The sequence below is a fragment of the Anguilla anguilla genome, chromosome 2, assembly GCF_013347855.1.
Source record: "Anguilla anguilla isolate fAngAng1 chromosome 2, fAngAng1.pri, whole genome shotgun sequence".
Taxonomy (NCBI): Eukaryota; Metazoa; Chordata; class Actinopteri; order Anguilliformes; family Anguillidae; genus Anguilla; species Anguilla anguilla.
This window is the reverse complement of record NC_049202.1, coordinates 40,988,737-41,016,541: the sequence shown is the minus strand read 5'-3', so window position 1 is coordinate 41,016,541 and position 27,805 is coordinate 40,988,737. Positions and strand designations below refer to the sequence as shown.

General features: G+C 41.2%; 1 protein-coding gene across 3 annotated transcripts; it reads left to right on the top strand.

Moving 5' to 3' along the window:
- The first annotated feature begins 22 nt into the window (after positions 1 to 22).
- On the top strand, positions 23 to 27,501 carry LOC118220647 (AP-2 complex subunit alpha-2). 3 transcript variants are annotated; one of them, XM_035404664.1, is made up of 22 exons: positions 23 to 998; positions 3,090 to 3,301; positions 5,484 to 5,677; positions 7,657 to 7,786; positions 8,330 to 8,431; positions 9,574 to 9,833; positions 10,839 to 11,007; positions 11,723 to 11,860; positions 16,199 to 16,381; positions 17,358 to 17,455; positions 17,541 to 17,772; positions 17,933 to 18,118; positions 19,245 to 19,399; positions 19,813 to 19,875; positions 20,464 to 20,541; positions 21,825 to 21,907; positions 22,840 to 22,929; positions 23,334 to 23,457; positions 23,794 to 23,910; positions 24,468 to 24,537; positions 25,086 to 25,220; positions 25,772 to 27,501. In XM_035404664.1, exons 1-22 carry the CDS (start codon positions 932 to 934, stop codon positions 25,847 to 25,849), a joined length of 2,964 nt encoding a protein of 987 aa, XP_035260555.1. In that variant the 5' UTR covers positions 23 to 931; the 3' UTR covers positions 25,850 to 27,501. The 3 variants fall into 3 exon arrangements, with proteins under 3 accessions (XP_035260555.1, XP_035260556.1, XP_035260558.1); XM_035404665.1 differs by lacking the exon at positions 19,813 to 19,875 and having other exon boundaries at positions 24 to 998; XM_035404667.1 differs by lacking the exons at positions 19,813 to 19,875; positions 20,464 to 20,541 and having other exon boundaries at positions 24 to 998.
- The last annotated feature ends 304 nt before the right edge of the window (positions 27,502 to 27,805 follow it).

Below are 27,805 nucleotides of genomic sequence, written 5' to 3'. Positions count from 1 at the left end.
AAATCACTACTACGATAGGTCTACGGATGGTGCATACCAAAAAACAGGGCTTCAATGCAATTGCCTCGTTTGTTGCTGGCAATTTTTCTCAACCTCTGCAAAAACCCAATCAGAATCGCCATTAGGCTTGAGTGACAAAAAAAACAAGTAGTTTCGGAGGGAGGATTCACTCGTCAGGAAACATTTTACTTAACCAATCTCTGTTTGCTTTGGAATTGGGAGGCTGTAGGGTGAGCGCGAGACTGTCGGAGTCTCGGAGACTGCAGTCACGAGCCCTATCAGTCGGAATACAGTATTTTGACAAGATTATTATTAGTATCGTTACATGTCTAGTTTAGACTATTAATTGTACTATTGTCTTTAAGTGATGCGTTAGACAATGAAAAACAAGGAAATGCGATTTCATTTTAGACAGGCATTTTTGGTGATATATACTAACATTTTATAGCTAACGTTAACTAGCAGATGGATAATTGCCTGAAGCTTGCTAGCTAATAGATTGCTAGGCCATTCGTCACATAGAAAACGTTTTTGACAATACGTTGGCTGGTTAGTTATCAATTCTTCGCCGTATCATGGCGATGTCGTATTAGGTACCAATATAAACTTTGTGTTTCCGAGCTTGGGGTGAGTTGCAAGCAGCAAACGTAGCTATCAACTCGGCTTGTTATTGGTTAGCTCTCTGTAGAGCTTGCCACCGAGTGGATAGAGCCATTCTGAATGAACAGTGAGCCAGTTAGCCAGACACTAATAGCAAACTCGTCGCTCAGCGTCATCAGAATAACTTGGCTAGGTTGGTAGCTTGCTAGCAAGCTGGCTAACTATCCTGCTACGGCTGGAGTAGGAGTTTTTATAAACAACTCGGTCACTAGCTAGTTCGCTTACATTAGCAATACAGTTGTGTGTATTTAAACCATAAAAAATATCGAAAATGCCGGCTGTGTCGAAGGGAGACGGAATGCGAGGATTAGCAGTGTTCATTTCGGACATACGAAATTGTAAGTTCCTGTTTCGTTCTCGCCTTGCTAACTTAGCTGGATTCATTTCTCAGTTTTTTATCAAGGTAGCTAGTTGGTAAGACAACTGCAGTTATTCATGTATATCCTTATGGATTTTAAAATAATTCAGTTAATGCGGTTTTTAGCAACTAGCTCGCTGTTTGGTTTTCAGGCTAGCTAGCTGTGTCCCTAATCGTATTAATCAGTGTTTGTACGGGCACAATTGCGTTTTAATCTGACTGCAGTCGAGGGCGGTGAGTCGGAGACAGCATTCGCTTGGTACCCATCGATACCAGAAATAAATACACAACGGAACGATCATTATCTTGGATGGCTAGTTTGCTTTGGTGGCTTCGGCGGGCATTGGGCCGCTACGGTCGGGTAGTGATGGGCTGAAGTGTAATATTAGCTATAGCTGTAGTGTAGGCCGCTATATCACTGCTGCAGTCTTTTTTTATTTTCCGTGGAATGACATTTCATTTGCAAATAGGCTAAATACATGAATGTTGTCACAACACAATGCATACGCGATTCATTGATAATGTAGCACTGTATGCGTATGACCATATATTAAGTAACGTTATTACATTTGCACATTTTAACCCTGCTTGACCCGAGACGTAATAACTGTACTGAACAGTTCCATGAGAATGTAGTCTATACACTGAAGACATTGGCTTTATTTAACACTAGAGCACCCGGGTGTATTGCTATGAACAAAGATGTCGTGTTTTTCTGATTGTAAGGCTGTTGTACTCTTGGGTTGTGTAGGTTTTCCTGATTATCCCCTTGGTCTCCCCTACTTCTTTTGCGTGTTTGTATGGCTTATGGCTCAGCGTTTGTGCAATTTCCCCAGAGCACCCAGGAAAATCTGGACAGGAAAATCTGAGTAAAAGTCTGCCATCTTCAGGTTTTAGAAGGAGGCCACTTTCAGTGAGGTCTTTGTAAGGATACATACACACACAGGATCTGAAACATTCAAATGTAAACGTTTATACTTGGTAAATTATTGTGTACAGGATTATAAGGGTTTACAGAATCCGTATGTAATGGTGTGTTGTTTAAAGTGCACACAGTTTCTGGGTTAACCCTGTGCTAGTCATTTCTGTGGTTTTCCCTCCCAATCCCTTGGTTCTGCTTTCTTTCATTTTTCATACACCCCATTCATTCCCCACGTCCTTAAAATCTGCTCTCCCCTTTTCTTCTTGTGGCCCTTCCTTTTCCCCGTATATCCATGTGCTCTTTCTCCAACTTCCTTTTTGCATGCTTGCTAAATTGTATTTGAATTCACTCCCCTTGTTTGTAGTCCCTTCTTTCCTCCCTCCCTTCTGATTTCCATTAACCTGATAAGGTTCTTCAAGGACCAATGCAAATACTGACTTTGTATTGGGGGGATGTGATGTAAAAATATACACATGATGAAATATTAATAAAAATAAAAATTGTGAATTGTTTAACTGAAATTTCCATTTCACTCAGTATGTGCTTCACAATCTAGTGTGCAACTTTAACAGTACCCTAACCAAATTAGACTATGTTTTAAACCAAGACCAAAGATGTTTTACATTTTTTTAAAGTAGGTCTGTGAATGTACCGTAAAATTAGTCTACTCAAATATAACGAAACTGAAACTCAAATAGATTGTTTTTGTGTTTTTTAGTAACAACAGTTTTTCTTTTCATTTGGGTTTTGTAAGCCATCTGAATTTTCTTCAGCCCGTTTCTGTTCTGATAACTGATTCCCTGGTCATAAATGGAAGCTTGAAATGGAAATGGCTGTTGCAAATGGTTCATAAAAAGAAAAAAATATTGAAATTCTCGTGTTGCGATGTCACTTTCAAACTTAAAACATCCCAGTTGTGAACAGCCTCCATTTCCATTCTGTTCACATCTCTGGGTTTCCACTGTATTGTGTTACCATGCTGAAGCGGTATGAGCTGAGACATTAGCTTTACCGTTTTCATGTTGAAATGGAATGCTGCCATAGTTTTGCATCTTGTATTCATTTGTTAATTTTCCATTTACTGTCTTTGCTCTCCATTGTTCTTTCTTTTCCCAAGCGTCTTATTTGCTCTTTTCATACTCCATCCAGGTAAGAGTAAGGAAGCGGAGATCAAGCGCATTAACAAGGAGCTGGCCAACATCCGCTCCAAGTTTAAAGGTGACAAAGCGCTGGATGGCTACAGCAAGAAGAAGTATGTCTGCAAACTCCTGTTCATCTTTCTGTTGGGCCATGACATCGACTTTGGCCACATGGAGGCTGTCAACCTGCTCAGCTCGAATAAGTACACAGAGAAGCAGATTGTGAGTAAAGCTGTGTTCTCTTACCATTATTATGTATCCCATGCAGGATTTTCTCTGTTTAGAGCAATAGCAAAAATGAAGGGTTGGATGGATTTCCAAACCCAAAGTGAATAAATAAATTTTACAATGAGAAAGACCTAACCCTACACATAACCATTGGCAATCAGACCCAAGGATCGGTAGGTCCTTTCCTATATCGATTCGGCAGATTCTGGACCCAACTCTAACCAAGGGAGAGAAGTAATACGACATGCGTCAACAAATAATTAAAATTTAATTGACTCGAGTACCTTATACCTGGTCTTCAAACAGCTAGTCCTACATTAAGAGATTTTTAAATGGGTATAAAGAAAATTTTGTATTTAAAGTGTTATATATTTATACTGCAATACAAAATTCAGAGTGCATTTGACAACAAAACAATTAAACAATTTGCTGATCAGATCAAGCAAAAAAATTTTTTTGGCCTATTCAGGTACATCAGCTTTGGTGCAGTAAAAACAGCCTATTTTTTCCAGGCAAAGAAGGACATTAGAGTTACGATATCCAACTGCTGACTTATATTGGCTGTGTCCTTTCATTTGTAGTGAAACTACATGGCATGGAAGTAGGCAGATGCTGTCTTGAAATCGAATGTCTCTTAAGTCATTGCTGACTTATGAGACTTTCCCGGGAGACTTTCATTAGCCATGTGACCTTCTCCTGCAGGCGGGTTCTCAGTGCGTTTCTGAGATTATTGCTTCGTGCTTGCAGAGCCTGCCAGCCTAAGGGTGAATTGACGGCATCGTAATAATAATTTGCTGAGACAAAATAAATGAAATTTATTTGAATGGTAAGAGCCTGTGTTTTGGCTCTAGCCTATAAAGATTGATTGATTGATTGATTGATTAATTGATTGCATGAAAGACTTTCAATTTCCTGGATTTTAATTATTTTCACTGACCACAAACTGGAAATTGCTGTTTGCAATTCTGATGCAAACTGGTTGAGTGTTAACAGTTCCATGCTGTACACACTTGGGTAGGATATGGATGCAGATTCCTCAGGTTTCTGTTGGAATCATTTTTCAGGCTGGATGGATCCAAGGGCACAGGCTAATTTAACGTGCAATTCATTTTTATGCCTCCGCGACGGCACAGCCGTGGCCGGAGGCATTATGTTTTCGGGTTGTCCGTCCATCCGTCCTTCCATTAGTCCCGATTCTCATGAATGCAACATCTCAGGAACACCTTGAGGGAATTTCTTCAAATTTGGCACAGACGTCCACTTGGACTCAAGGATGAACTGATTAGATTTTGGTGGTCAAAGGTCAAGGTCACTGTGACCTCACAAAACACGTTTTTGCCTTGGTTGGCGGAGGCATACAACCGTGAGGCGGTATTTCTAGTTAATTGATATTCTGTTATACAATAATTTTCTGTAGTATCAAGCACTAAAACCATGTCGTGCACTGTGCTATAGAAAGGAGTTAGAATTTTGTAAATGAAAATCACAATAATAAATAGTTTGTAATTTCTCTCATAACCTTTTTCCCTTCTGTCTTTGTCTTTTTTATGTAAACTTGGAATTGACAGGCATGACAGTGTACTGTTTTTCTGCCATATTCCAAAACACATGGCAAATTTGCTGTCAATAGATTGCAGTACTACCAAACCGCAATGATGAAATTTACAATGCCTGTTTCTATTCACCAGTGTGGGCCCCTCCCTTTTCAGTCAAACATGTGAACTACATAAACCTGCCTTTCCTGTCTCATAAATGATAATGGAGCTCTGCATATACATCCATTTGTTTATGCACTGTTGCAGTCCAGTCAGCACACTTTGTTGTTGACTGTGACATTTTCACTTCTTTATTTCCGGCAGTTACAGTACATTCAGTAGGTCTGCAGTCGACTGACCTTCTGACTCATACCTCTCCCTCTGATCCCAAGGATGTATGATTTATGACAATGACATCATGATGGGTCTAGTATTACCAATCAAAGTCAAGCCAATAGACTATTATTTTCCAGACTATTACTTGGGATTACAGACAATGCTAATCCCACTTGCTTTAGCCAATGAATGTATGGAAGTCCTTCTCCTTTCTCTTTCTGCTTTTTAAAAAAAATTTTTTTTATTTATTTATTTTTTTTTTTTTTAAAGTGATTCTAGTGTATTTTTTCTGTGTCCCTCTTTAGGGGTACCTGTTCATTTCAGTGCTCGTGAACAGCAACAGCGAGCTCATCCGTCTCATCAACAATGCCATCAAGAATGACCTGGCCAGCAGGAACCCCACCTTCATGTGTCTGGCCCTGCACTGCATTGCCAATGTGGGCAGCAGGGAGATGGCAGAGGCCTTTGCTGGGGAGATCCCCCGCATCCTGGTGGCTGGGTGAGTCCCTGAGGGAGCTTTTTGGGTGTTTTACCTTTAAAATTGGGCAGATCTGTTTCAGCCGTAGTTCAGCTCAGAGAACATGCTCAGAAGTCCGTTGGCAGTACTAAGTTTAGTGTGCTGGTCACAGATAGCCTAAAAAGGGGCTGAATGTTTGGCAGCGACAGGGGTCTGAATTGGGGGAGTCGTAGATAAAGCATGCATTTCCTCTGTGGGCGGGGGGGGGGGGGGGGGTGTGCTTCATGGAAACATTGCCAGTTGGGAACAAGATGGAGGGAAGATGCATCTTAGCCAGCTTGCTAATTTCCTTAAACCAGCTTCATGTATAATAGATTCAATAAAATCATTCAATAAAAAAGAAAGAACTGCACCTGCTAAATAAATCACATGTTTATACCTTTCCCTTCTTGCAATGGTTAGTTGGCCAAAATATTAACATTGTTGTCTTTTAAATATGAATCATTTGCTAGAAGCTCTATGTCGAAATTGCAATTGTTTGTAAGTTGCAGTTCACAGGAGAGCTTGGTTTTAAAACTCTTGGACTGCGTTGTTCATCTCTTGTTCAATGATGCAATTGTTGTTTTTACTATTTTGCTTTGAATCGGTGCTGGTTTTGCATGTGCGTACAACAAACCCCCTGCCTTTGGTGTACACTTAGGGTAGGCTGTTGATGATTTTCTAAATTGTCTGTTCACTATAATGAGTCGACTTGTGGGAATGGAGGGAAGATAAACCAAAATGGATCTTGGTGCAAAATGCCCCATCAAATGAATATAAACTACAAACTGCTGTTGCCATATAATGTGTGTTTTCATTTGAATGCTTTTTCCCGTTTTGCTCCCCAGTTTGGAATGGGGGCTTTCGAGCGCGAACATTAATATTTGAATTTGAAAGGAAAAAAAATGCAGCGTGCCTTTATTGCAGTTGTCTTCATTTCATTTTGGATTGTGTTCAACCAGAAGTAACTCTCGCATTTTGGCACCTTCTGAGTTGCTGGGTCATACCTACTGCTATGCTGTTGCTTGACGGACACGGCACTTTCGTTTCATCTCTGGTTCCTCGGTGCGATTGGAACACGTCTTTTCCTCCGCTGGGAATATAGTGAATTAAAAGAGATCGGCACGGGCCTCTTTACAAGTGGACCATCTGGTGTTTTCGGCTACTAACCTACAGGTCTGACAGTGGCATGAAATGCTTAACCATATATATAGAACAGCATCATAAACGGGTTGACGTAAGTGATACGTAAGTAGCCTATGCATGCACAGATAAATAGATTAAAATGTGTGAAAATTTCATTGTATCCATTTTTAGTTGCGTATCAATTTTTTTTTTACACTTTTCCTTACGATATAAAATTGTTGCGCATTTTAAACTGTTTGCTGTGCATGCGTACTTGGGTACCACTTATGTCAACCCCTGATTATAAAAGTAGTGTAGTGTATGTAGATATTAACCATCATGGTAACTTTTTACTTTTTATTGCACTTGACTGTGTTCACGTTTATATTCAAATGAAATAGCCTATATCCGTCACTCGTTGCATTGGTTTGCCGTCTTGTGGATATAACACGCAATTAACAATGCCTGGAGTTTGGTAAAATTCTGACATGTAATTAAACGTTTAAAATTGCAATATATTAATATATATTCAAATATATTCAAACCTCTGAAGAGTTTTTTTTGGCCAGTGTTGACAGCCTTCTTCTGTGCGAACATTATTTTTCACTGGGTCCTAGTGGGCTGGATGGATTTTCTTCATCTTTTTTTTGCAGTTATCTTTATACAGTTATTGATTTAGATTTATTTATGCATCAGTTTGATGGTATAAGTACATGTGAAACTTTAGTTGTATTGGTTTGATTGTTCATTGCCATTGTAAAGGTTTGTTTATATTGTCTCCTTGCGGAAGTGGTGGTCTGACGTGACTTTTTTTTTTGTATTGGCCCATTCTCATAGTGATCAATTATTATTGACAGGGACACGATGGACAGTGTGAAGCAGTCTGCTGCCCTGTGTCTTCTGCGTCTGTACAAGACGTCTCCTGACCTGGTCCTAATGGGCGAGTGGACCTCCCGGGTGGTCCACCTGCTCAACGATCAGCACATGGTGAGAGACTGTGTCTTGTTGAAATGTATGTACTGACAGCATCGTGACCATCCTCATTTCAAACAGTTTAACAGCTTAAAATAAGTAAAATAGGGATCATACTCACATGCCCATTTGTTCCTAATAGTAAGTTTTATTGTGAGGAATATCAGAGAAACAATGTTTTGAGTGGCTTTCTTCAAGGAAGTATTTGTAAGTAAACTATTTGACATGTCATTCAGTTCACATAATACCCTGATATTTTATAATGTACTAAATAGATTATGGAAGTCAGCAGCTGCCATAATAACCATTTTATGATCAGTTGATTGTATGTGATCCTAACAAATGCAGAAGCTAGCCTATAACATCCCATTAATGGAATCTGACAAAATTATTACAGAATTCAGTGCAGTAGGATTAGGTCATCTGTGTTTACCAGGTTGATGATGTGTAACTCAACGGTATCAGTAAACAAGCCTAGCTGGCTTTGTTAGGATGTAAACTGTTGTAACACCAGTAGTTGGCGGATTATGACATGTTAGTTCCTGTCTCATCTTTCAGGGAGTTGTGACAGCAGCGATTTCCCTCATCACCTGTCTCAGCCAGAAAAACCCAGATGAGTTTAAGACCTGCGTGTCTTTGGCCGTGTCTCGACTTAGCAGGGTGAGTATCGCTGCGTCCTTCCTCAGTTTTCTGTCTTACTGGATGCCTTATAGATTCACACTTGCTTGTATCTCTCTCTCTCTCTCTTCTCTGTATTTCCCCTGTAAACACAACCTTTTGGATCTTGGTGGATATCCTGAACAATGGTCACCATTCCAAGCCAACTCTGGGCCAATGTTAATTGAACAGTAGTCCAGTGTTTCTCAATGAAAGCTTGTTCTATTTCACAGCGGCAGGCGCGGCGGCTGCATTTTCTGCCCGTTGTAGAAAATAGGTTTGGACCCCCGCCCCCCTCAATAATTAAAATAAACGATAATAGACTGTTGAATCATGCAGGAAAGGCAAGGTTTCCAATAACACCCACAAAACAATGCGCTATTTAGCAGCTTAATCAACTAAACTATGCTTATGCAATTTAGAGAGAATCCATGCAGAATGCCTAGAGTGTATTATAAGACTGCAAACACGGTATGCACCGAAAAGTTATCAGCAGCTATTAAATTATTTTGTATTAAAAAAATATTATTTTAATATAATCAATTCCCAATATTTAATTCTCTCTTAAAATGACAAGGAATGTTGCAGTGATTGCTCAATTGGGATTTCAAAAGAAATGAAAAAAACTTAATTTTTATTTTTAGATGTGGCTTGATTCAGACATTAAACAAGTTAACAACCACCGATTTGATTCCCTTTTCGGGTGTATAGCTATTCACGCAGGTACTGCTAATTTTAAGAGATGAAACTGCACAAAATTAGCCAGTCTGAGCTTTTTAGTAGAAGGTATTCCAGTTTTAAATGGTGATGCTCACCATGGAAACTAAGTGCGAGAAATGCATTTGGTTTTCACTTGAAATTTGAGGTAGGTTCCGTGTTGAACAACTGTTCTCAGCAGGAAAATTTGCCACTTGTAATCGCAGAATTCACACAAGCTAGCAGTGCCCTTATTATTGATCACTTATCTCTTTGAATAAAATGGGACTGCCGAAACCCCCATAAATAGTGGAATTACAAGCGAAACAGCTTTCCTAGATGACCGTGAATAACAGCATTCCAACTGAGTACTTCTGTGGCTTACTGTCAGCCTGAATGTAGTGTTACCCAGGGTTACAACATGTGGGTTCGTGTGTTTTCTCCATCAGATTGTGTCCTCTGCCTCAACGGACCTTCAGGACTACACATACTACTTTGTTCCGGCTCCCTGGTTGTCCTGCAAGCTTTTACGACTACTGCAGTGCTATCCCCCGCCAGAGGATGGCGCTGTGAAGGGCAGACTGGTTGAGTGTCTGGAAACAATCCTCAACAAGGCTCAGGAGCCACCTAAATCGAAGAAGGTCCAGCATTCCAATGCAAAGAATGCCATTCTCTTTGAGGCCATCTCTCTCATCATTCACTATGACAGGTAAGGGCTTGAGGGTTACAGGGTTAATCGTCCAATCAAAAGCTTCCCTTTTGCAAACCAGGCCATTCATTTCCCTCCATGCACCACTGTAAGTATGCTTTCTTTGTTAAGGAAGCCTGTAAGGCCCTGCACAGATTATAATCCAGACTTGTATTTTGCTGTGTGGATTGAATGTGTGAAATAGCCAAGGGTGCATGTGCTTCATCTGAAGTGCTCCTGCTGTATGGCTGCAGGTGGAACACAGTGGTGACTAAGGCGATGCAATTTTGGGAAGGAAAATGAAACCCATGTTTATCATTTTGATGAGGGACTGTTTCCTGCTGTGTCATTGTGATGCTGCATGGATTGAAAATACCTGAGCCAAGTGTAGCATGTGTGACTATAATCCTGACACATCCCCCCTCCCACACTTTATCAAGTCATCTGCATTATGAAGTGTCACCTACAAATCAGTATAGCTGTTCCTTGGCTCTGCATGTCATTTTGAGACAATGTGGCTGTTGTCATACTGTGCTTCTTTGCAATATGCTGGATGTTTGGCTTAACTTTACAGACTTGAAATGTACGCTTCTGCAATATTAAATATGGGGACGTTTTGGAAAATATCAGTGTTTTCTATTAATGAACTAAACTGTGGAAACCCCCTAGAGTGTTTTGGGGCCCCCCAATAAACGTATTTTACTGCAGTGCATTTTTCAGAGCACATGTTGCAATTTCTGAAGGTTTCTATTTGTATATTTAGCCATATATTGTTGCAAAACCTTAATAAAATATTTTATTCGAAATATATTTTTAGCTTATTCCTTCTCTGTAATCCAAAGTCGTAGGAGAGTACCTCTGGTGTTTGGTTTTGAATTTAAATGCTGGTCTCAATTGTACGGTCTCATCAGTTAGTGATTTTAGTGTCAAAATGATATTACATATAGCATCAATGTCCATATTTGAATGAAGTTTTTTCTCCATCCTCTGTCTCCCACACTCCCTTCCCTATCTGTGTGTCTGAAGTGAGCCCAACTTGCTGGTGCGTGCCTGTAATCAGCTGGGCCAGTTCCTGCAGCACCGTGAGACCAACCTGCGCTACCTGGCCCTGGAGAGCATGTGCACGCTGGCCAGCTCCGAGTTCTCCCACGAGGCTGTCAAGACCCACATAGAGACAGTGATCAACGCTCTCAAGGTACAGCCTGTGCAAAGGGCTAATTGATTAACCAGCTATCTGTAAGAGTATCCATTCCTCAAACATAGAAATACTGTTCCATTATGGGCAACTGGCATCTTAATATGGCACGAATAAGCTGAGTTTCTCTTTCACATAACCGTCGCTACAAACCTTGTTTATAAACAGACAGAAGTGCCATTAAATTAGTCCATGGCTATAGAGACGGGCTGCCAGATAGCTACCCCAGTTCTAGTTTAATAACCTGTCAGTGAGCCACCTGCTTTCAGGAGTTCATTTCAGTTGACCTTTGATTTCCAACCAGAGATCATTGACACTCATAAAGTGTCCTATCTTTTGTACGGACATATGGACATTTTGTAATTAAGCATAGCGAGGAAACTTAAGCTAGCTTCAGTAACTGGCAGGCTAATTTTGCTGACTTATCTAGCTTCCTCACTCGGTGTTATGATATTTGAGCTTTCAGTAGCAGTCGACAATGGTACTCTGTAGCAAGTTGTGTTAGTCACTCTGGATAAGAGCGTCTGCTAAATGCCTGTAATTTAATGGTTGCCAGCCTACATTAAAAACCAGCTCAACACTCAATAGAAGTAATGTCTATAATGAAATGCATGTTAGATGTTGTTTTTAATATAGTAATTGCTGCTATAGTATCTTTCGTATTAAAAATGTCAAATGAAGTTTGGCGTCTCAGTCGTACTGTGTCTGTCCTCAGACGGAGAGGGATGTCAGTGTGAGGCAGAGGGCTGCAGACTTGCTGTACGCCATGTGCGACCGCAGCAACGCCAAGCAGATCGTGGCCGAGATGCTGAGCTACCTGGAGACTGCGGATTACTCCATCAGGGAGGAGATGGTGCGTCTGTCTTTGCTCAGCCTGTTCTTCCCAGTAATGTCAAATTACTATGTCTTTCCACCCATGCCTCACACTGTTATTTGCCATTTCTCAATGTCTGCATGTATACACTTCATTACACTTTTTATTACTGAGGAGCGTTGGCTTTTCACCCCGTCAGTACTGAACTTCCTCCTTTCGATTCCCTATTTTCTGTTTTGGTATAGTGGTGGTTAAAATTATTGACACCGAAGCATTTTTCACTATTGTGCCTAAAATAAGTTTCACTGGAAAAGTTTTTGTCTTGAAACCTTAGTTGGCTTTATTTTAAACTGTACAGAAAGAGAAAAAAACTTTCTCTGCAAAAACAAACAAATGGCCTAGACAAAATTAGTGGCACCCCTCAGAGTAATTCAAATAAATCTGATTGGAGGAAATTGATTGTCATTTCCTGTGTACCTCAACTCGCCTGTGTTCCTGGTGACATTGATAATCAGATCAACATTCCATGAGTTTAAAAGTCAGAAAACAGACTATTCTATTCCAGGATACCTTTGTGAAGATGGCAGAAGCAAAAGAGAAATCCGAAATAAGATTATTGATAAGCACACAAATTTTCAAGGCTATAAGACTATTTCACGAGACCTTAACATTCCAGTTTCCACAGTCCGTAATGTTATCAAGAAGAATGCAGCCTATCGGACTCTGAGCATCCTGCTAGAACATGGTCAAAAGAGAAAAACTGACCAAAGATCATGTAGGTGGTTGGTTTGAATGGTTGAAAAAGCTCCAAGAACGACTTCCAAAGAGCTTAAGGTTGACCAGGAGAGGGCTGGAGTAGTGGTTTCAGTTTGCACCACAGGGCACTGAACCGTGATGGCTTATATGGTCGAAAGCCCAGGAAGACTCCACTGCTAAAGGAGAGACATAAGAAAGCCCTCGTGAACTTTGCAAAACCTGCCCACACAAGCCTAAATCATTCTGGGGGAAAGGTTCTGTGGACTGATGAGCCATAATTGCAGCTCTTTGGCAACTCTGATCAGTGCTATGTTTACCGAAGACCAACTGAAGCTTTCAAGAAAAAGAACACCCTCACTTCAGTCAAATATTTCGGAGGTTCCACAATGCTGTGGGGTTGCTTTGCTGCTTCTGGTACCTGGGAGCCTTGATCAGTTTTCATGGTGCCATGCACAATTTCATTATAAAGCTATTTTGGAGTGACGTGTTCAATCCAGTGTTAGAAAACTGAGTCTTCATCAAAGGCCGTGGATCTTCCAGCAGGACAATGACCCTAAACATATTTCAAAAAGTACCTCAGCATGGTTGAAGAAAAATGACTGGACTGTTCTGCAGTGGCCAGCAATGAGTCCAGATCTAAATCCCATGGAAAACCTGTGGCAAGACCTGAAAACAGCAGTTGAATAAAGGCACCCTTCAAATAAGAGCTTTATGCAGCTGAAAGAAAAATTTAGTGTAGAAAAATTTCTGCAGTGTACAGCGAGCTCATTGATGGGTATGAGAAGTGTTTGGAGGCAGTTATCCTCGCCAGAGGCTGTACAACCAAGTATTAGCCAATAATTATGTCCAGGCCATTTTGTATTGCAAAAAATGCTAAATTTAGGTTTCAAAATAGGTTTTTCTTTTTGTTCAATTTGAAATCAAGCCTTTGAAGGTTTGAAAACTACAAAAACAAAAAATTATTTGGTGGCGATAATATGACCACCGTTGTACAAAGAAGTGTTGTTCCCGGGTTCAATCCCCGGCAGCAGTACTTCTGGCCTGGTCAGACGTTCCTATGAACACAGTTGGCAGTGCTCGCAGGTGGGAAGCCGGTGAGGGTGTAAATCCTGATCGTTGCATTAGCGACTCCTACTGGTTGGGCGGGGCATCTGTTCAGCAGGGACGGGATCTGGGGGAGATAGAGTGAACCTCTGTGCGTGTTACGTTCTTCCAGTGAAACTCTTCGTCAGGTGAAAAGAAGCGGTTGGTGACTCCACATGTATCGGAGGAGGCATGTGGTAGTCTACACCCTCCCCAGACCAACAGAAGGATAGCGCATCGACCAGGACCGTGATACACATGGGGAATTGGTATAACAATTAAATTGGAGAGAATATGGGAGAAAAATGGCAAAAAAAGAAGTGTTGTTCCAAATTGAGTGAACAAATATTTTTGAGTTATTCATTATTAAGCTCTTTACATACTGAGCTGTGAGTGGTACCTGTAAACCTTTGTGGAGATTAACCTTGTGACTACTCCAATTCTACTCCCATTTCTTGAGTGCCTTGGGCCACAATGCTCTCCTTCTGCATCAGCCAAACGCTGAGCCACTTTTGGTTTTCTTTGAAGACCAGGAACAACGCTGGTCGGCAATTTCAAACATTAGCGGAAAATGAAATCCAAAACAAAAGCGAAGTAAATGGCCTAATCTGTATTTTACCAATAAGGAAGAAAACACTTATATTCAAACTGAGGATTCATATCTTCAACAAATTTAATTGATCAAGGGATTGGCTGCAACAAAAGTGGGTCCCGGGATTGTGTGTGAGAGCCCTTCAGTTAATCCGTGAAGAGACATAAAGCAGCAGGGTTTCCCAGTGAAGTAACAACAATGCTTCTGAGCCCACTTTATCTTCTTTATCCAAACGGATTTTAACCTCACCCTGCCCCCAAATACTCACATCTCAAGCTTCCTCCTATTTATCTGAGTGCATTATCTATGAGGCATGTTTTATTACAGACAAAAGAAGTGTAGCCACTTGGGTTGTGTCAGTGAAGATATTGTCACCTTGTGTGATTCCTATTTGCCTGAAACTTTCATAACTCCCCCCCTCCTGCCCTGCAACCCAGAACCCCAGTCTCTGATATTCTGCAATGTTTCTGGTTATTATTCAGCCTTGTGTAGATCAGCTTTGTGTCCCACCACTTCCAACAGGGTGTTGGCATTGTTCCGCACAACAAATGAAGTGTGACTGCAGGTGGGGCTGCGGGGGAACTGTAGATGCATATGAAAGTGTAAAGTTCACCTCTTGCATAAAGCAAGAGCCCAGACAAATACAACAAATGCAAACACTCGGCTACACACAGAAACTCAGATTTATGCGTGTGCTTTTGGTTGTGCGTGTGTGCGTGTGTGTGTGCATGCGTGCGTTTTCTAAGTTTCACTGTCTGACCACGAAGTTCAATGAATAACCATTTATAAATGTTAATTTGCAATTAAATTTGACTTCTTCGCGATTGATATTAAACAACTAAATGTCATAGGACTTCACTGCAAAAGGCTTTGTCAACAACAACAAATCAAGAGAAGTGGAAATACATTAATATAAAAAATGAATATATGAAAATATAAACGTAGCCTATTGCGAGATCAAAAAACAAGAAATTACAGTCAAGAAAATGAATAATACGAATAATGATACGAATAATTAAAATGAATGTATAAATAGGATAATAAAAATGCAAAACCCCGCTGGGACTTCAGTTGTTTACACAAACAAATGTAGGCTACATAGCCTATGTACTTATTGCAAAATGGCATTGAAAAAATACCAGCTGTCTTACTTTTTGTGCAACTATGCACAGCCGTTAGAGTACTGTTATAGAGTACTGTTATACACTACTGTTAGAGTTTCGAGTTTCATACTGTAACGACCGCTGCTGTTATAGTGTTGGCGCCGCCCTCTTGCCTGGAGTCCTAGGAGGTGCCACGAGGTTAAGTACTGATATTGTGAAATAAGTGTTAGCGTTGTTAAAAATTCTCAAGTGTTGTAGTAGTAAAGTGTGCTTAGCTGTAGCTTCTGTGTAGATAATTATTGAACTATAGGTGAATTCACACCATGTGAGATTTTGCTGTGTGTTAAATATTTTGTATGTCTGCTGAATAAGGACACTTCTCATGCTGCTAAAAGAGTACGCGTCTTTTTTCAAGATGCAGTTCCTAAGCGGGAAAAGTGAAATACAGTCTCTCCCAACTGTTACAATACTTTCTATCAGGCAGCTACGTCCTGCTATAAACTGCAAGTGAGTGAGCTCCAGCTCGAGCCAGATGGGCATAAATAAGAAGTAAATGGTATATTCAGCAAAACGAGTGGTTTTTTATTTTTAAGTCTGAGAAAATAACTCCGAACAACTCAAAAACAAAAAAGTTCTATTAATTTCATTGTATTGCCTTGAACGTACTGATTGATTTTAAAGAATCAAACTTCCGAACACTAGAACATAAAATCCATCTCTCTTTCTCCATCTCTCTCTTATATCTTCCTCTCTCACACACGTGCTCTCTCATCTATCTCACCGACGCACATACACTCTCTTTCTCTCTCCTTTATCTCTCTCTTGATCTTGCTTTCCCTTCAGGTGTTGAAAGTGGCCATTCTGGCAGAGAAGTACGCTGTGGATTATTCCTGGTATGTGGACACCATTCTGAACCTGATCCGCATCGCGGGGGACTATGTCAGTGAGGAGGTGTGGTACAGAGTCATCCAGATCGTCATCAACAGGGATGACGTGCAGGGCTATGCCGCCAAGACTGTGTTTGAGGTGGGTCCTATTTTTGGTTACCCTCTGTAAAACTGTAGCTGAATATTGTATTAATAATACTAATAATTGTACTAATATTGTACTTTAAAGCACTTAAGATACTTAAGTGTTTGAATATATTGGTGTATTTAATGTCAAAAATAGTTTTTCCATATTCCAAATTGCCCAAGGATGAATCTAGTCAGCTATGTAAACCCCTTTATTAGGTCACATATGCATACCAGGCAACCAGTGATTATTTAACTTATAATAACCACAACCATACTTCACATTAGAACATACAGGGACTATTTACTAAAGTACCGCACCGGAGGTTTTGCACTGGTAAAACGAGCGAAATGTTTGGGTTAATGCAAATGTATTTCAAGGAATTCTAACAGACCACAAAAAAGAGAGAATGGAAATTTATTCATATGACCTGCTACAGGTGATTTATCATGGTTGGTGGCCCTTGCGGCAAAGGTAATTGCGTCTGTTTTTTGACCTTTGTGAAAGGTGGGTGTTGACTTGTTTCCGGCACAAGATCAGCATGGCCATTCTTAAGAGGAGGTTGAATAGTTGCAAATAAGGATTGAGATTTTCTGGTTAACAGTGAAAGTATAGCCTGGTATCAAACAGTAAGAACAGTTTTAAGGCATAAATGTTGGTATTCATGTCATGTTAGAGTTTGTTGGGGGTTGTTTTCATTTTTTTTTCTTGAGTATGCTCAATGTTCTCCCCCGCTGCTCTATTTATTTCTTTTTGGTTATGGTAGCTAATACTAAAGGAAGAAAGTGGCTGCATGTCTAACTAAATAATGGGAATATGTGAACTAAAACTGTAGGGACTGATCCGCAACATCATGGCTCAGTCAAATTAATATTATACAAAGTTCTCAACTGCTCCTTAGTGTCTGAACAAATTCAAAGGATTATGCAAGTCCTGTTTGGACTTTGGGTTTTCATATCCAATAATGACATTGCTTGCCGTCCTCCAGGCCCTGCAGGCCCCAGCGTGTCATGAGAATATGGTGAAGGTTGGGGGCTACATCCTCGGAGAGTTCGGCAACCTCATCGCCGGGGACCCTCGTTCCAGGTCAGTCGGTGTCTTACCTCCTTGCATTTCTGAAGTACTGTCTCCCGTGCGCTGCATTAACCTGACCTCACCCCTCCTCGCCCAGTCCTCTCATCCAGTTCAACCTGCTGCACTCCAAGTTCCACCTGTGCTCGGTGCCCACCCGCGCCCTCCTGCTCTCCGCCTACATCAAGTTCATCAACCTCTTCCCCGAGACCAAGGCCACCATCCAGGAGGTGCTGCGCTCGGACAGCCAGATCCGCAACTCGGACGTGGAGCTGCAGCAGAGGGCCGTGGAGTACCTCAAGCTCTCGTCCATCGCCAGCACCGACGTCCTGGTGAGTGCGGCAGCGCCGGGGAGTTCTCACACAGCCATTTTAGAGCCTTTCTCTTCTAATGAGGGTAACAGTTGGTTGTCACTCTCTCTCTCTCTCTTTCTCTCTTTCTCTCTCTCTCTCTTTCTGTCTCTCTCCCAAACACACATGCACGCACACGCAGGCTACAGTCCTGGAAGAGATGCCCCCCTTCCCTGAGAGGGAGTCATCGATCCTGGCCAAGCTGAAGAAGAAGAAGGGCCCGGGGGCGGTTTCTGTGTCTGAGCTGGAGGACGGGAAGAGAGAGGGAGAGCTGAATGGAGCAGGGGAGAGGGGCACCGATGCCTCGGCTATCGCCACCTCCAATGCGGTGGGTTTCATTTGAAGTAAAGCAGATGCTTATCCAGTTAAAATATTTATGAATCAAAAGATATTTATCTAAAAATGTCAAATCACTGATACTGCATGGGCATGCATAAAGAATATAATCCATGTTCATTCAGCAAGAATGGATATCTGATTTTTATAAGATGTGGTTGTCTAGATATCTAGACTTTTCATGTCCTGCAGTGGAAACACACCTCATTGTCTCACCTGGGGGGGAATCCCGTTACAATTACTATTTTTGGCAGTCGTGTTACTTTCCCCGTTTTCGCCATTCCTGCGATTTACTGCTTTCCGTGACTTTTTGGCAGTTTTGAATGGGAACCGTCAATCTTAACTTGGCCTACAGTGTGATTTGTAGCCTACAGGGTAGGCCTATAGCATTGTGGCCATATTGCAAATGCGACAATGTAGATTCAGTGACAATATGCTTCATCGCAAACCTCGCAATGAACAATATGTTATACCAAAACAAGCTTTAAAGAACTGAAAACGGACACACGGTAGCCCAACCCCGTTTTATTGTATATAGGCTATATAGTAGGCAATAAAAATGGAAAAACCTAGCAATTGACATGGCACCCGAAAATCTTTGCAAGTCAATATAAAGAATTTAAATATTAATTATATCTTAAATGAACATATTGTAGACTGGAAAATCCTTACGTGTAGTTTCAATGTGGTGAAAAATTTTGACTTTACTTTAAACTCATATTGTGCATAATTTTCAAAGCAACCGTACATTCAAGATTGCTCAGAATCATCGACAGTGGTCATAAAATATAGGTTTTCATCAGGCTTGCATTCTTCATGAGGCCGGCAATGTTGAAAACTCACAACACCTGTTGAATTAACTGAACTCTGATGCAAGGATTTCTGAAACATTTCCCATAAAACAGCAAGCTGCTAAAGCTGCCATGTAAAAATAAAGAATCTAATTAAACATGTTAATTCACATAAATTTAAGTAATTTATTCTGAGTACTGTATGGTGCACAAGCTGTCCTGGTCTTTCGAGCTCTCGAATGCTTGAGCACTCTGGTGCCCATCCCTAGAAAGAAATGGGGTGTGGTTTACTGATGGACAGAACATATATTTTCACTTCCCTTTCAGTCCACTCCATCCCCGTCAGCTGATCTATTAGGACTTCGCTCGGCAGCCCCGGTTGGTTCAGCTCCTCCCAGTGCTGGCAGTCTATTGGTTGACGTGTTTTCAGAGGCAGGACCTGCTGCTCCTTCAGCTGCGGTAAATGATGACAACTTCCTCAGGTAAGGAGCAGTGTCTGTGAGCTTGGGTTTGGTTTGTACTTACACACTTGGGAAATTGGATCGTTTTCATTATTGTTTATAGGTGGTACTGTGTTATGTTTATGTACTATACTTGTGTGAAGATTATAGGAGTTTTATCTTCAATGGAGGCTTGATTAGAATATGTAAATAAATAATCTGTCCTTCATTACTGACTATTTTAACACTGTCTGACTCTGCTGTCTTTCACTGTCAGTTGTTCATTTTCTCCCTTTGTATGTGTGTATTATACTCACCTTTTCATTTTACTGTTTGTGACTCAATGTCTTTCTTATTTCTTGTCTTTTCTCTCCCCTCCCCTGTCTGTTTCTCTCTTTTTGTGTGCTGTTTATGTGTTGTGACTCTTGTTCTCGATTGTGATTGGATGCTGGCAGTGATCTGGAACCTCCCACTGAAAACTCTGACTCACTATTGGTTGAGGGTCCCAGTGAATCAGAGTAAGGGGGCAGAGTTTACCATATTAAGAACATATTCTTAACAATTACAACAAAAGAAAAATACAGCTTTGAGAAAAATGGATATTTCAGTAAATGTTATGGTTAAATTGTTGGATGAGACTTATGGAGGATATATGTAATATATTGAGATGTATGCAGATGGTCATTAAAACCCCCTTGTGACAATATTTTGTTGTGCGTATTTCAAGACGATAATTAATGATCTCAAGTGAGTTATCAATCTGAGGGATTTTTATAAACTGCCAGAATTTCAAAGTGTGTGTACTAACCACATTAAAATATCTCTCTAAATGTATGTCCATTTTATCTTCCCCTTTTCATTGCTTTTCTCTGTCATACGCGATCGCTTTGCTTTTCTGCTCAAATGCATCTCGTTCCCTTTGTCCATCTGTCCCAACTTGTATTTGTGCTTTTTTTTTTTTCTTCTTCATTTTCCTGACTCTGCTTTGATATCCCAACCATTCCTGTCCTCCTGGTTTCTCTCCTTCATTCCCATTCCCCCACTCCTGTGCTTGACTCACATTCTGAACTGACTCTTTTGCCATCCCCCTCTTCCTCCTCTCTCAGCTCTGCCCCTTCCTCCTCTTCTCTTGGCTCTGAGGATCCCGCTCCACCTCTCCCTGAATCAGATGAGCTTCTGAACAAGTAAGAGCTCTGTCCTTCTCCCCATCTTTCACATCCTTACTCTTCTGGCCCGCTCGTCCCCCAGCCTTTGCCTCCTGCCTACTACTTTCATTCTTGGGTTAGATAATTGTCTCTCCGTTTTTGTCTTTTTGTATTACTACTATTACTACCCTTAACGTCACTCTTCCCATGTTCAATGTGTTTGTAGTTTTTGTGGTAATTTAGCAGACCTTAATATAGACATGTTGATTACTTGCCGGAAGTGGTTGAATGAAGCTTAGTGCAATTTTCCAATAGTATGCATGGGAACAGCATATAGACCACCACGGCACAGCCGGGTACTTGACATTCGTTACCCCCCTTTTGAGGGACACAAAAACAGTAGTGTGTTGAGATACTGCGGTGCAACAAAAAATCCCTGTATAAAATTATCCCTGTATAAAATATCTTCCAATTATGTTGCATGGCTACTCAGTCCAGCCTCCAGTGAGATACAAAGTGAAATTAGATTTAATTGGTCTGACGGGATGCTCCTCTCCCTCATCTCCCTAGTTAGTGAAATAAACATTAACAAGTTACCTTGCCTCCAACATGTCAGTGTGGTTCTGTGGAGCCCAAAGTAGTTATTTCTTTAGCTATACATTAATTTGCTGCATGCAAGATTTTGTTGGTGCATCTATGCAGTTTTCCATTATTGTTAGCATTAAGCTAACTGGTAGTTGAACAGCCGTTAAAGTAACTGTATATCTGTGTTTGATTCCTGTGTTGTATTTGAAGTTGTTACAGATAACATGTATGCTGCATGTAAGAGGATTAGTCCTTCAGAAATACTTTCTGATTAGTGTGTGTGTGTGTCTGTGTGCACGTGCGCATGTGAAATATGCTTTTATTCCTTATATAGTTTATGAAAACACTGCTTGTTTCTATTTGTTTGTCTTGTTTCTATTTTATGCTTTAACTGTAACAATGAACAGGCTGCCAATACATGAAGAGGTGGACACCTTGACGAGACTATAATTATTTTAATTTTCATTATGCTTGAATAATTGTGTTCTCATTTTTGGTGACAGTTGGTTTAAAAAAAAAAAAACCATCTGGCAATATTCAATGAAAGCGCTTCCTTTAGTCATCACTGTTTACCCGGAGCGATTATATGTTGCAGCCTTGTTTTAGCTGGGCTTAATGTGATGACTGAGATATGCTGCTCATGAGAGACGATGACCACTCTCCACTTAGTCATCTGTTCTGTTTTTCTCCATCCTGCTCTCCCTTTCTCTTTCCCTCACTGTGCTTCTGACTCTTAGGTTTGTGTGCAAGAATAATGGGGTTCTTTTTGAAAATCAGCTGCTTCAGATTGGGATCAAATCCGAGTATCGCCAGAACCTGGGTAAGTTTCTGTGTGTTTCTAAGGTGGTTTTCACACTGGCAATTTAGTATGAACCCAGGAACGGTTCACCTCAAAATTTGGTGAAGATTTTTCCGGATCCAGGTGTGTGGACCAAGGAAGCCTACCCGAGTTTGCCTGTACGAGGTAGACCTGAACAATTGCAATCGAACTGTGGTACGATTCGCATCTAGTGGGAACATAATTCCTTCTCAACCAGGCAGAAAGCTTAACTGGTATTCAATATTGGTCTATTCCATGTATTTGATTGGTTTTCAGTTCAGGAATCTTCTTACAGTGACAATGCCCACCTATAATATACCAATTACTATTTAAAAATGTGTGTGAAATTAATAAAGTGTGTGTGGTTTTGCAAAACCATTATGCAAAACAATTTAGGGAAACTTTAGCCAGCAGCATGTGTAGTGATGAGCTCACTTTATAGATGTGCTTGAATGATAATGCCCTGCACTTAAAGTGGCCAGTACACCTCTCATTACTGCCTGTCTTCTCAAAAGCCTTCTAGTGATGGCAAGAGCAAAGTGTAAAGACCAAAAGGAACTGCCCAAGATCCAAAGCACCCCCCTCATCTATGAAACATGGTGGCGGGGGTGTTATGGTTTGGGCTCATGTGTCTTCATTGATGATATAACTGCTGATGGCAGCAGCAGCAGAATGAATTCTGAAGTATACAGAATCATCTCATTTAAATTCAAGCAAATCCCTCCAGACTACATGCGAGTTGTTTGATTAAAAATAAAAAATTGTGGAGCACAGAGCCAAATCTAGAAGAAATGTCTGTCTCAAACATTGTGCAGCTCATTGTGTGTGTGTTTTTAAAATATGACATTTAATAATCTTTTATTAAATCTCTCTCTCTCTCTCTCTCTCTCTTTATCTCTCTCTCTCTCTCTCTCTCACTCACTCACTCTTAGGGCGGATGTACTTGTTCTATGGAAATAAGACTTCAGTTCAGTTTGTCAGTTTCAGCACTGCTGTCAGCTGCCCAGGGGAGCTGCAGTCTCATATCCTTTACGCAGACCATCACACTGATTCTCTGCAGGGTTTACGAAATAAGGGCTTTCATCTCCTGCAATTACCAACTGCTCAGTACAACAGAAAGCATGGCCTGCGGGTGTCTTCATCAAATTACCGTGTAATTATAGTGTGAAACTGTAGCATTGCCCAGCAGAGTGCTGATTTCTTTCTAATTTTAGTACTGTTATGTAGTTTGTGTAGAGTACAACGCTTAGTTTTCACGTGTTATTCTGCCTGAAATTGCAATGACAGTCTGTTGACTGTTCTCTGCAGAATATTGCTTTGAGTCACGGTGCTATGCTGGTGTTTGAAGACTGATAATGTAGTAATACAGTGCTGTGTGGCGTTCAGTGCAGTGTTGGTTAAGCAGGCCTTAACGCAGCCTCCTCACAGCTCAACCTACAGGCAAAACCTGTGGAGCCTCTGGTGGAGGGTGGTGCTCAGGTGCAGCAAGTTATCAACATTGAGTGTCTGTCCGACTTCAGTGAGGCTCCACTGCTTAACATCAAGTTCAGGTACGTCTGTGTCTAGGTGTCTGTGTTGAGGGACAAAAAAAATAGTGATGTTCGACTCCTGTTGTTACTGAATAAAGGACAAAATAGAAAGCCTAATTTTCTCAGAAGAAAGAATGGACTGCATGTAATGCTGGAGTACTTATGACACATTTTTCATGTAATGCTGGAGTACTTATGACACATTCTTGTACAAAGCCATTGAAAAAAAGAGCTTAAACACCAAATGGGCACACTTTTAATAAACAAATGCAGTGTTTTGTGTCCTTGCCCAAGAGTCACCTACTTTGATTTGCATTTTGTGTACATGATGTATTATCCTTATTTGCTCTTTCTCAGATATGGAGGAGCTCTACAGAACATCACTCTGAAACTTCCCATCACCATCAACAAGTTCTTCCAGCCCACAGAGATGGCCTCTCAAGACTTCTTTCAGCGCTGGAAACAGCTCAGCCTGTGAGCTTTTGTGTGCATGTCGATTCGTCTCATTGTCAAATGGGTTGAGAATTTCATGCCACTTGTGTGCATTTTATTTGTACGTGTTTGCATGTACGTTTTGAAACTGAAACTTTTAACACCGTAGTTGATATGTAGTGATATGTAATATGATATTTTTTGTAATTCTGTTTTAGGCCACAAGCTTTAATCGCCCTAATGAGCATATTGCAGGATCGTTTTTTGTATCAGCAGAAAACAGTTATATAACTCATATCTCAAATTGCTTTGTATGTATTAAAATACAATTGAGGTTTTTCGATTACTAGTTATGTGTTAATTAACACTGTTTTGGGGGTCTTAAACTGCCGTATGCTCTTTAAGTGAAATTACTTATACTGGTATCGCGTGGCAGGTAAAATTTTGGTATCTTTACGGCAATATTTCACATCATCATAAATATAAGTGGATATTATAATGTCATGTGTAATCATTGTAGATGGATGGGTAATCGTTAATATTTGCTTTAAAACTATTGGCGCAAAGCATGTTTAAAACATATTCCACTTTCCTCTCAGCCCTCAGCAAGAAGCGCAGAAGATCTTCAAGGCCAACAATGCCATGGACACAGAGGTGCTCAAAGCCAAGGTAGGGTGCAGTGCAGTCATCCCTGACTGCAGAGCTTCATGTGTGTGTGACCATGGCTTTAGGATGCCAAATTAAGAATTCCCAAAGAGTTGTGATGGAGTCAGTCTTCCCAACGAGAGAAAATAATACTGAACGGACAGACCCTCTCCTATGCATGTCATCCCTGTCTCAGAACTGAGGGATTAGTGTAGCGTAGTTAGAATTTCCCACTTAGGAGAGCCTGCCAAAGCAATGTGACTAGAACTGGAGCAGTCCTGCACATGAAGCCTCCGGTACAGCCAGGAACCACTATTCAGGCATCTCTTTAGTATTTTATGCTGCTTTATATGGCTGCCATGTCTATAGATTCTGTGATGGTTAAAAGTGAGTTTGGCTCAGTTGAAGTCCAGGATGGCAAAAAATCTTTTACAACTGAACTTTCTTGCCCAAAAAACACTTGATTTTGTAAGAATGCATCAAATATTGAACATAATTATTCTCTCCATCCTTCCATCTTGTCTCCATTTCTCCGTCTCCCTGTCCTTTCCTACCTCCCTTCTGTGGTGTAGTTGCTGGGTCTGGGAACTGCATTGCTGGAGAATGTGGACCCCAACCCTGAGAACTTTGTGTGTGCTGGAGTCATCCAGACCAAGGCCCAGCAGGTGGGCTGTCTTTTGAGACTGGAACCTAATGCACAAGCCCAGGTAAGTACATACTTCATCGGTTCATGCTCTGTTAATGTCTCGCTGCCTTATAATTCCCTTTCCTTGTTGTCACCTCCCCCCTTTCTCTCTCGCAGTCAAGTCCTCTGTCTGCCTCTGATCTCTTTGCATCTAACTGCACCTACCATCCGGGGGTGGGGAAGTTCTCAGTTTTGACGGTGTTAGAAATTGCATTTTCTCTCTGTCATAAAATGGCGATTAAAATGATCCCTTTCTCTGTTGTACATTTTACTGTTCATTTCTGCTGATTCATTACATTCCTGTCTCTCTGTCACGGTCTTGTTTCTCTGGATTTGCCTCGACTAAAGCCTGACATGCAGGTAATAAACCCCCCTGTCCCCCCCCCCGTCCCCCCCCCCCCCCCTTTCGGCACAGTGCTCGTGTTAGCGTGCATACTGTAGCGTCCGGGCAGTCGCTCATGGTAACATCCCCCATCTCACCCACTCTCTCAGAGCACCGGAGTGTCCTGTCCGTACCGTTGCCAGTGCAGAGCGCACATGCTAACCTGCGCGCCCCTCCTCTCCTTCTCTCAGATGTACCGGCTGACGCTCCGCAGCAGTAAGGACTCGGTCTCCAAGCGCCTCTGTGAGCTTCTGGCGGAGCAGTTTTAGAGCTAGCGCCAAGGCTGGGCTCCGGGCTTCAAACTGTGTCAACCAAGAGAGGATCAGCAGAACCTTCAGACGTGCTTACATAAGGGAAAAACAGCTGTCCTCACATGACAGCCATATGTTATTGTTATTATTATTGTCATGATAATTATTGCTATAATTATTGTTTTTATTGGTGTTTACCTGTGTGTATGTCTGTGTGCGATTGCGTGCGTTTCAGGATTTCGGTGATTCGGTCTTTCGTTGAATTTACTTAATCTCGTACTTGTATTGACAGCCGGTTGCCGTGGGAGAGGGAGAGACCAACGATGGCGATCTCTCATTTTCTCCTTCAGTCTTCATTCCAAACCTGCCAGTGACATTTCAATCTGACAGCATTCCTAGTTGATAAAATCCACGCACACAAACACACAGGTGTGCACACACGTTCGTATCTGTATAAGCCTGTATTTCTATACGACAACGTTCGGCTTTGTACCGTTGCTGCCCACAGCAACACTCGGCCCTATTGTAAGAGTTCTAACAAAAAGTCCTCGCTTCACCTGCCTGTTGGTTGAATAGAATTGGCCAGTGCACTTTATGAGATAGACAGCTTGAGAGCTTCTACTATGCGCTTTCCCATCCCTCGCCACCTTTGTTGAAATTGAACCATTCCCTATTAGAGTATGTTGATGAAGTTCAGTTGTTCCTCCTGAATTTTGCTTTCCTAAACAAAACAAGCTTTTCTTGTACTGACAGACACTACAGTGTGCTCTCTTATGCAGGTTCCCCCTCCTTGTCCCTCTGATATTCCTGCTTCCAGTCTGCGCACAGGGCACAAACTGTTACTCACAGTACCTGGGTCTTGGAGGTTCAGCTTTTTTGTAGCAGCCTTGCATTAGCATGGACTGCAGTTCTAAAATATACATACATGAAATTATTGATAGTCGTTTTAACACTTCCTTGATATTGTCTCTGAATGTATATCGACATGTTAACTGTTTAACATTCCAGGATATATATTAAGGCATTTCTTGGGGTAGCTGGACCAGATCCTTTGATTCTGATTGACAGTGTTCGTATGCAACTTGGAGTGGCCTGCTAGGTCTTTATTCTTCTGTGTGTGCACCAAGCAGGGACTTACCATTCTGCGTGTCTCCAAAGTCTCTGTGTGTGTCCGTGTGGGTGTGTGTCTGTGCGTGCGTACGTGCGTGCGTGTGTGTGCATGCTGAAAGCTGATATTTTAAAACCATCTGTCTCCTGATGCACTTTTACTTTAGACTGAAAATGACCGTTGTGCCCCTGGACTTGGTATGTACACGCAGTCAAAATATACTATTATTCAATTGCACCACAGGGTTTGTGTTGATTTTGTGGCTGTGCGTTGCTCATAATAAACACCCAGGATGTTCTGGGACACTGTTATATTAGATGAATAAGGAGCCACTATCATGATGTTTGCGTGGGTAAGAGTAACTGCTTCCTCTAAGCTTTCAATGAAGTACTGTGGTCATGCTCATTTTAGATAATTCAGGAGTCATTGTCATTGTATTTGTCTATACGGTATCGCTAGCTGCACAGCCAGGTGTATCAGTGTAAAATCTGTCAGAAACTTGTGTTAGAATTGCTCTGTACTGAACAATGTGAAAGTAAAAGTATACCTTGTATCCAGCCGTTTCTCTTTGTCTGGTTCGTATTTGTTTACTGCTCTTTGCATATTTGTTTGTCTGTTTAAAGGGATAGTTCCCTTTCTGTGGTTTCTTGATATTTCTGTTTTAGTGTATGCTTTTGTGTGGCCTGAACAGTTATGTGAAACGAAGGCTATTTTAGATTCTTACAGACGTTTATGATGACCAGTCAGCTTTACAGTGGCTGGTATGGAGGAAGTTGGAGGTTTGTCGTTTACAGAAAGAAACTGCACTTATACAGAAATTTTATGTTTCTATAATAATATTTAGATTAATATTATACCATTGATTC